The sequence below is a fragment of the Marmota monax genome, unplaced genomic scaffold (assembly GCF_021218885.2).
Source record: "Marmota monax isolate L192 unplaced genomic scaffold, Marmota_monax_Labrador192_F-V1.1 WCK01_AAM20220418_F8-fsc00066, whole genome shotgun sequence".
Classification (NCBI taxonomy): Eukaryota; Metazoa; Chordata; class Mammalia; order Rodentia; family Sciuridae; genus Marmota; species Marmota monax.
Genome location: NW_026692805.1, coordinates 2,255,255 through 2,264,915, shown reverse-complemented (window position 1 = coordinate 2,264,915; position 9,661 = coordinate 2,255,255). Strand labels below are relative to the sequence as shown.

Sequence of the window (9,661 nt, the reverse complement as noted above, 5' to 3'; positions counted from 1 at the left end):
ATCAGCTGGACCAATGTGTCCAGGTATTACTACAAAATCTGGCTTGCACAGCAGCCTGCAGAGTAAGTCATATGAGTTACTGCTGCCACCAGTAGTGTGGCCAAACTAGTGGGTTCCAGTGAGGGGCTATGGGAGATTAGAAAACTAAAGACTCACATATACATATTGTGAAGTTAATAGCTGGGATTGGGTGGAGCATTGCTTTCTGATGGAGAAGCAGATCTAAAGATTTACACTGGCAATCTTTATTATATATGTCTCAAAAATAAAATTAAAGACTATGCAAGCATTGTTCTTTGTATTCATGAAAGTTATAGAGTTAGTGACACTATGCAGCTTATTTCTCAGTTATATACTACAGTTTCATTTTATCAAGGCTAGAAGAGATTGGGTTCTTGCATAGTAGACAATCTACTTTCCTTCTAGAAAATGCATGGAAGCAAATGTCACAGATTCGGATGCTTGGGAATGCTGATAAAGTTCATCAGGTACCACTGGTTCTACATGACACATTGGAATAGCTCAACAGCTTGAAGCATATTTGTCTTATGAGTATATTGGACTTGCCAAGTATAATGGACTTCAGGAATGGGTAATGAGATTCTAAGATGAAAGTAGGATGGAGACTGAAATCAAGGGCTTCCATCACATTTTATTCATGTGGGAAATTCAAGAAGTGAATGATGAGATCCCAGAAATGTGGGAGACCAACCTTACACGTGACTGAGTCACACTCCCTGGCTAGGTGCTGAGGCGCTCAGTCACAGAAATGTGGCAGAGCTTTCCCCACCCTTCTTGGGTCCGAGGGTCAGTGTCTCGTGCATGGGTGTGTCTTGCTACAGCGCATGGGTGAAGCTATGCTCACCTGTTCCTTTGTAATATAACCCCTTGCCCTGTTTAGGGATAGAATCTTCCATGGAAGTGCCTTGTGTGTGTCCCCTTCTCTTACTGTGCCCTTGGGTGTGGCCTACCCAGGTGTCAGTCAACCTGCTGACAGTGGACATCATGAAGATAGACTCAGCCCCCTGAAACCTAACCCCTTGCCTCATTTGAATAGCTTCTCCTCAATAAAAGGGGTCAGCGCGTGCCCTCGCTCTCTCTCTTTCTGTGGACCCTTAAGGTCAGAGGAGCCGTCACAGCAACCCCAAAGAAAAAGGTATTTGTGTCTCTTGTGTGGTTATTTTGTGCAGCCCAGTTAGCTCAGTTTACCTGGAGTGACCCCTGAGCCTTTTAGTCGCAAGAACAGAAACCCGGCACAGAAACACTTTTTCAATACCTAACAAAATGCTGTGAAGGATTCTGTAACCTGATTTTGGCCTTAAAAGACTAAAATTCTGATTACTCTGTAATAGTAATCACTTGTAGAACCATAAGAAATGTGCATATGTCAACACAAGATTTGTACCCTTTTGATGGAAAAGGCACACGTCACATTTCAGATGATTGTGATTAGTGATACAGGCTTATGCAATATCACAACTTAGTGGAAACTATTATTAAATGTGAAGGGAAGGGCTAGGGTTGTGGCTCAGTGGTACTGCACTTGCCTAGCATGTGTGAGGCACTGGGTTCATTTCTCAGCACCACATGTAAGTAAATAAATAAAATAAAGGTCTATTAACAACTTATAAAAATTAGAAATGTGAAGGAAGGATTACACAGAGCTCTGTATTAATCAGGACACAACATTCCTGAAATTAGGTGTATTTTCTTTGAAAGGATTTATGGCAACAATTCATTCTTGTATACCTCAGAAATCTACACTGTAACAGAGGTGGCAGCCCAGTTAGAAAGGCACAGACTTATACTACTCAATGACCAGTCTGTATAACTTGAGACTGATAAAATAATCATCCACTCAGAAGATTATTCTCCTGTTAACACCTCCAGCTGCAATTTTGAAATTAGTTTGTATTGAGCTGGTAACACGGGGTAAACATAAATTACTGGCTTTGGACTTTGGTGGTACTGTACCACTCATCAGTAAGTCCATTAAAGTCCTGATGATCGGTGATCACATTGCTGCCTGGCATCCTGCTGTGGTATCACCAAAGGCTTTAATTGGTGGCACAATGTACATTCACAGCAAAATGCTTTCAGTATTTAGAAATGTACCTTGTGCATCGTACTTTATAATAGCCTGGAAAACTCTCACCCAGATTACCAAATGCCAATCACCTCTCTACACTTGCTGCCATCTCTCTACTGCCAGGACTGGCTCTAAGTGAGGTGCTGACCTTGGCGGCTAAGGAAGAGGGCTGGGCAGCCCAACTTTTTTCTCTCTGCCATCTATGGCAAAAAGTAGAATGCCGCCATCACTTTTGTGACTGCCACTTTTAGAAGAACTCTTTGAAGAAAACTTCTCTGCCTGTCCCCACCTGCAAGGTGTCATATGAAGTCAACTCCAACCTGATTTTTTACAGCAATTATTGCATAGTGGTCATTTTCAGGACCACATTCTAAATCTTACCCAGGTTTTACAGAAATCCTTCCTAATGGCCTAACAGATCTGTCTGTTAGAGGCAATATCAGTGGGTTTGAAAAAAAGTTAAATTTGTCTTGCTGTCTTTCAAGAAACTGAGCTGGCCAATCCTACTTCATGGTGCACACATTGGGCCCTTCTTTCTGTGGAAGTCCATGTTCCGTAATGTCAGCATTCACTAATGTCTATGTCATAGAGCATGGAGGGAATTCTTCAAGGCAAATGGATGTGTCTCAGGTCAGGAACATTTTCTGGCCTTGGATTTGAAACCATGAAGTTTGATGAGGTGAGAGGAGGTGGTTCTGCTGTAATTTTTTCACAGTATAATCCAAATTCTGAGCATTCAAAAGAAATGTGGTTGCTGGAAAGTCAGAATGCTTTCATCCTGCAGAATTATCAGCCCACAGTGTAATATCAGTTTTAGTTCCAATGTGGAAAAGGCAATCAATTCAATAGGAAGTGTCTTTCCAGAGGGTGAAATTGAAGTATATTTCATAGTACTGCAGTCTTGGATCATGGGCCCCTTGAAGCCCTCAACATCCCTTGATTTGAGAAAGTGTTAAACCCCAAGGTGACTGAAGCATTAAATCTTTACCTTATGATGGGGCAGCAGCCTGATTATTTTGTGTTCTATGCTGTCTCTGCCTCCATTATAAATAGGATGCCGGCTGCTGCTGCTGCTGCTGCTAACTCTTCCCTGGACATCTTCTGCTACTAGCACAGAAACTGTGATCTTGCTGGACAATCCATTAACTGGGGAAACTTGAACATGTATTACTTCTAAACAAACACCATCTTCCAAGCCACTAGAGGAATGCTTAATCTTCAAATATCTGAAATCCATGAGTACTTAATTATGAGTAATTCTCAACAAGCCATGGTCAAATTTGACTTTAGGAAATTACAAAACAACTTTCCCCAAATTCCACCTCTCAAAATTTACTTCCCCAAAGAATTCCAAGATGAATCCAATTTTCTGGAAAACTTTCACACTCAGTCTTCACCTCAGATCTCAACAATTGAGTATATGATTGTCTAGAAACAAAGACATTAATAGTGTGTCTATATTGCTTATACCATGTCATTAGGCACAGATTCAGTATCAGCTATGATAATTCACAGTAATTTCTTCCATGACCTAAAGGTTTAAACTTCTTTAATCAAACTGATCCACACACAACCCTGCAAACCTTAAAATTGTTTCTGGAAGAGAGAGAAAGAAATCACAGAAACAATCCCATTCACAATAGCTGTACATATATGTCGCGACCCCTTGCCCGCAAGGAAGACGCAACTCAGGAATCTTCTTTCAGCAGTTTATTCAGGCCCTTGATATTTCTTCTTCTCCCTCTCGGATGCCCCTCCCAGCCTTAATAAAGCATCTCAAGCCCCAATGCGAAGCTGCCGCGTGGAGCTTTCTCACAGGGTGATGTACAGGGTGGTGAAAAATCATGTGCCAACTCTCCCAGATAAGGAGTTGTTTGTCACAGACCACAGCGGAGCCAGCGTCATCTTGTAATGGCGACCATAGTCTGCAGAAACGGCAGAAGCGGCTCACCACAGTTCCCCCTTTTCTGTTTTCTTAAAACAATACAGGCGAGAGTAGAGGTCCTATCCCACTGTGCAGAAGTGGCTGCATAGTATGACTCAGTCCTAAGGAGGCGCCTTCCCCAGATCTGAAGCCATATCAGCCGACGCCTTTTTTCGTGGGGCGGGGCGTGGACGCGTCGAACCCGCATGCAATAGGACATGCTCTCCTTGAGGTCCACGTCAAGGATCACTCAAGTGCAGTGCCTTGCCTCGCATCCTGTATCGTGACGATGGTGGACGAAGGGGGATAGCTGAGGCTGAACTGTGGCTGTTTATAACGACAAACAAGTTGACAGCACCCTGAAAGAAAGGCACGGACTTTAAGGCGATAGAAAAGTACTAGTGTGGAAACCCATCTGCGTGCAATGGCAGTAAGACCGGCAGAGTGCAAGTGCTTTCCAACACTAAGAGAATAACAAGGAAAGTCATGTCTATCCCAGTGCAATGTTATAATAACTTGGGGTGTAACGACCATGACAAAGGTTTACTGCTTAAGATGCGCAAGCCAGACTTGAGGCGAGTTGCCATTTTCTAAAGCTGCAAGAGCTTGTATGATCATAGCCTTATCGTGAGCACTGCGGGCCTTAAGGCGACAGAGAAACCACAAACAGAGGAACATACCGAAGCAACACATTGCACCAAAAATGCCTACCCCCACCCACTCTTTGAAGAAGGAAAAAGCAGAAGATATCCAATCGGTGAACTGACCCAAAGTCACGGGATCGACACGGGTACTGTTCAAAACAGCAATCTGAGTTAGTTGAGACTGGATCAAGTTTTCTGCTTCCATGGACCAGGTTCCGGATAGATACTCCCCGATGATGCGGGAGGCATTTCTGGAATCATAAAATCTGACAGAGGTTATACATAAATGTGCACGTTGATCAATACAACCCAAATGTACTAGATCAGACAATTCCTCAACTTGAGCTTGAAGTAGATCTATCCTTTGATTAGCAGCCAGAATCCCAGATAAAATGTGTTGATTAATTCTACTTTGAGATTCAAGTATGGTGGATGTTTGTTGAATAACCTGATTAATAGTGGCAGCAGTTTGTACCTGGCTGGCCATGGCTACTCCAGCTGTAACTGCTGCAGCAGCAGATACCGCCACAGCTGTCACTATAGCTGCCATAATTCCAAAATCTCTATGGGCTCTAATCAGTTCAACAATAGGAAATGACTCTGGATCTGCAGTAACCGGGATCGGGACAAAAGTTGGAATTTTCATAACCATTGTCATAGTCCAGGAGCCATTCCAACACTCAGACAAATAACAGGTAATATTAGAGCAATTAAGCATCCCCTGTGATGTATCATTAGCCAAAAGAAACAGGAACGGAGATTGGAGACAGACTGCTGCGGAGGGTAATGTAGCATTAGATAATTGTGAATTATTTGCAGAAATTTTAAGCCTCCTACCTCGCTCCGAGTCTTGGGTACTGCCAGAAACATTAAACAGCCAACTTTGGACTCCTAATATTTCCCTGGGGAAACACAAGCGCGGACTAGACTAGCCCAATCTGAGGGAGTCATGCAAAATCTAGTAAGTCCCTCCACCTGAGTGAGAGTGAAAGCAGCATCTATGCCATAAGTGCGGACAGATTCTGCCAAGGTTTTAATTATCTTAAAGTCTAAAGGCTCATGATATCTTCCCCTGTTATTGTCCTGAAATACAGGGTATGCAAGTCCCATATCTGTATTAACTGTCCTCCAAACTTGTGCATGAAAAGATCTCCCGGAACCTTGGCTCCCCCCACATACGGAGGTGGGGCAATCGGCACCATATCTTCTTCTAGATATTCTACCTCCTCCTCCTCAGAGTTTTGTTGACCGATGTTAACTCCCTTCCCCTTCTTATAGTAGGCCTGCGTGCCCTGTGTCTCCTTTTTCTTCTTTTTCATTTTTATCTTATGTAGTTGTTGTAACAATATATCAAGGTCCTCAGAACTCTCTGAGTCGCTTGTGTTCTCAGGCATTTTTAATTCGGTCAAGTCTGGGTAGAGCCTTCTCCTATTTTTATCTTCAGGCTCTTTTGCCTTCTCACTACTGTTACTTTTAATACTCTCTGCCACTTCACTACATGATCCTTCAGATTTTTCCTCATGCAGCTGCTCAAGAATAGCTTGACCCTCACTCACAGCTTCCTGGCATTTACCATCTGTTATACATCCTCTAACTAACTTCCAAAGTGGTATAATGCCACCCTGCAAGGTACCTTGCTCATGAGCGAAATCTAGATCTTTCCCTAATTTGTCCCAGCTGGGAACCGTAAGACTCCCTGAAAAAGCAAACCAAGGAGCCGCTATATCAGCTTCTCTTAAAAACATCTGCAAAGTACTCTGCTTTATCTTAAGTCCTTTTGAATGTAACAACCCATCTAGGGCCAACAAAATTGGGCTTGAAGAAGCAACGCCCATAATGTTTTTAGAGCTATAAAGAAAGTGAAAGTACAAAAGTCCCCGCTCTCTTCCTTTTACAGGGGAGCGTCCCTGTCATCACAACAACAAAAGAAGCACAAAAAACAAAAGCGAAATGACACAACAAAAGAAACACAGAAAACAAAAGCGAAAGTACACAGTGCAGCTGCAATAAAATGTAAGGCTCTCTCTTTCATTACAGAGGAGCTGCCCCGCTTTGGTCGTGGATCCCACTTACCTGGGACTAACCCCGCTTTGGTCGCGAATCCCACTTATTGGGACTAACCCCGCTTTGGTCGCGGATCCCACTTACCTGGGACTAACCGGTGCACCACCCCTGACTGCTGAAAGTTCTGGTTCCCGGGTTTTGGCACCACTTGTCGCGACCCCTTGCCCGCAAGGAAGACGCAACTCAGGAATCTTCTTTCAGCAGTTTATTCAGGCCCTTGATATTTCTTCTTCTCCCTCTCGGATGCCCCTCCCAGCCTTAATAAAGCATCTCAAGCCCCAATGCGAAGCTGCCGCGTGGAGCTTTCTCACAGGGTGATGTACAGGGTGGTGAAAAATCATGTGCCAACTCTCCCAGATAAGGAGTTGTTTGTCACAGACCACAGCGGAGCCAGCGTCATCTTGTAATGGCGACCATAGTCTGCAGAAACGGCAGAAGCGGCTCACCACACATATACACAGACACAATGATGAGTACACATGAATGAAGATTGCACTTAACTAAGGAAATGGAAGACCTCTACAATGAAAATTACAAGATTCTGAAGAAAGAAATTGAAGAAGACATGAAAAGGTGGAAAGACCTCCCATGTTCATGGATTGGAAGAATTAATATTGTTAAACTGTCTATTCTGCCCAAAATAAGCTGTACAGTCAATGCAATCCCCGCCAGAATACCCATGAAATTCTTCACAGAACTAAAAAAAATCATAAAATTTATATGGAAGCACAAAAGACTCCGAAAACCCAAGCAGTTGTGAGCAAAAAGAGAACAAATACTTGATTTCAAGACACACTACAGAGCCATAGTAACAAAAAGAGCATTATAGATTGACATTATAGATCAATGGAACAGAATATATAAACCAGAAATAAATCCATGCATCTAGAGTCAAATGATTCTTGGGAAAGTGCCAAAAACACACATCAGAGAACAGATAGCCTTTTTTTAATGATGCTAGGAAACCTAGATATCCATATGTAGAAGGCTGAACCCCTGTTTTAGTCAGCTTTTTTGCTGCTGTGACTAAAAGACCTGACAAGAACAATTTTAAGGAGGGAAAGTTTACTTGGGGATCACAGTTTCAGAGTCTCAGTCCACAGAGAGCCAGCTCCATTCCTTGGGGCTCAAGGTGAGGCAGAACATCATGGTGGAAGAGTGTGCTGAAAAGAAGCAGCTCCACATGATAATCAAAAAGCAGAGAGACTCCACTCGCCAGATACAACATATATACCCCAAAGACACACCCCAATGACCCGTCTCCTCCAGCCATAACCCACCTGGCCATGTTTACTGCTCAGTTAATCCCACTAGAGGGTTAATTGGGTTAATCCCACTAGAGGATTAATTGGTCAATCATTTCACCTCTGAATATTCTTGCATTGTCTCCCACATGAGCTTTTGAGGAACACCTGATATTCAAATCATAACAATTCCTATCTCTAACCATGTATAAAAATCAACTTAAAATGGATCAAAACCTTAATGTAAAACCTGAAACTTTGAAACTACTAGAAGAAAACGTAGGGTAACACTTTAATACATTGTCACAGGCAATGATTTCCTGAATAGGACTCTTAATAGCTCAGGAAATAAAAGCAAGAATTGATAAATGAATTATACAAAATTAAAAGCTTCTGCATAGCAGAAAAACAATTAATGGAGTGAAAAGACATGCTACAGAATGAGAGAGATTTTTTGCCAGCTATTCATCTGACAGACAATATCCAGAATATATAAAGAACTCAGATACTCTAAAACCAAGTGATGCAATTTAAAAATGGGCAAATGATATGAATAGACACTTCTCAAAAGAAGAAATACAAATGGCCAATACTTTTCTTAATGTTCAATATCTTCAGCTATTAGGGAAATGCAAATTAAAATTGCAATGAGATACCATTGCAGTCCAGTCAGAATAGAGATCATCAAGAATAAAAAATAGTTGTGCTTGGTGGTACACATTTGTAATCCCAGAAACTAGGGAGGATGAGGCAGAAGGATCACAAGTTCAAGGTCAGCCTCAGCAACTTAGGGAAAACCTGTCTCAAAATAGGACTGGGGATGTAGCTAAGTAGTAAAGCATCCATGGATTCAATCCCCAGTATCAAATAAATAAATAAAAATATAAATAACAATAAATGCTGGCAAAGATGCAGGTAAAAGGATCTCTTACACACTCTTGGTGGGAAAGTAAATTAGTACAGCCACTATGGAAAGCAGTAAGAAGGTTCCTCAAAAAAAAACTAAAAATAGAATTACCATAGGATCCAGCTATCCCACTCCTGAGTATATATCCAAAGGAAATTAAGTGAGCACACAAAAGAGATACCTGCATACCCATGTTTACTGCAGCACTATTTTCAATAGCTAAAATATGAAAGCAGCCTAGGTGCCTGTCAATAGATGAATGTATAAAGAAAATATGATATATACACAATGGAGTATTATTCATTCATAAAAAAGAATGAAACCTTGTCATTTGCAACAAAATGGCTGGAACTGAAGGACATTACATTAAGTAAAATAAGCCAGACACAGAAAGACAATTATCACATGTTCTCTTTCATATGTGAAAACTGGGGAAAGACAAAAGATAACCTGTAAGAAGAAGAGGGATTACTAGGGAATGGGAAGTGTGTCAGGGGTAGGGGAAAGGTAGAAGTGTGAATGGGCACAATCCATGCACCATGTCCCTATGTGTGGAAATATCATAGTGAATTCCATTAATTTGTATGATTAATGTGTTAATAATTATGATAATAAAAATTTTAATGGTAGACCAAGAAACCTCCTGGGCAGAGAATTTAGTATTCTAACCAGCAAATTTACCTCAGAAGAGTGAGTCAGACTGACTCAGTGATTTTGGCTGGGTCTTTGCCTCTCTGGAGGACCTTGAAACAAAACAACTTCAATGGAATGTAACAGTCATTTAAAGGA

The 9,661-nt window shown here is 41.8% G+C and overlaps 1 protein-coding gene across 2 annotated transcripts; it reads right to left on the bottom strand.

Annotated features, from left to right (window-relative positions):
* Window positions 1–3,786: 3,786 nt before the first annotated feature.
* LOC131424313 (uncharacterized) lies at window positions 3,787–6,713 on the bottom strand. 2 transcript variants are annotated; one of them, XR_009227091.1, is made up of 3 exons: window positions 5,495–6,713; window positions 4,781–4,923; window positions 3,787–4,372 (listed from the first exon to the last, which is right to left on the bottom strand). XR_009227091.1 is itself a non-coding variant. In XM_058580529.1 (2 exons), the coding sequence occupies exons 1-2, from the start codon at window positions 5,205–5,207 to the stop codon at window positions 4,260–4,262; spliced, it is 540 nt and encodes a 179-aa protein (XP_058436512.1). In that variant the 5' UTR covers window positions 5,208–5,280; the 3' UTR covers window positions 3,787–4,259. The 2 variants fall into 2 exon arrangements, 1 of the variants encoding a protein (XP_058436512.1); XM_058580529.1 differs by lacking the exon at window positions 5,495–6,713 and having other exon boundaries at window positions 4,781–5,280.
* Between the last annotated feature and the right edge of the window lie 2,948 nt (window positions 6,714–9,661).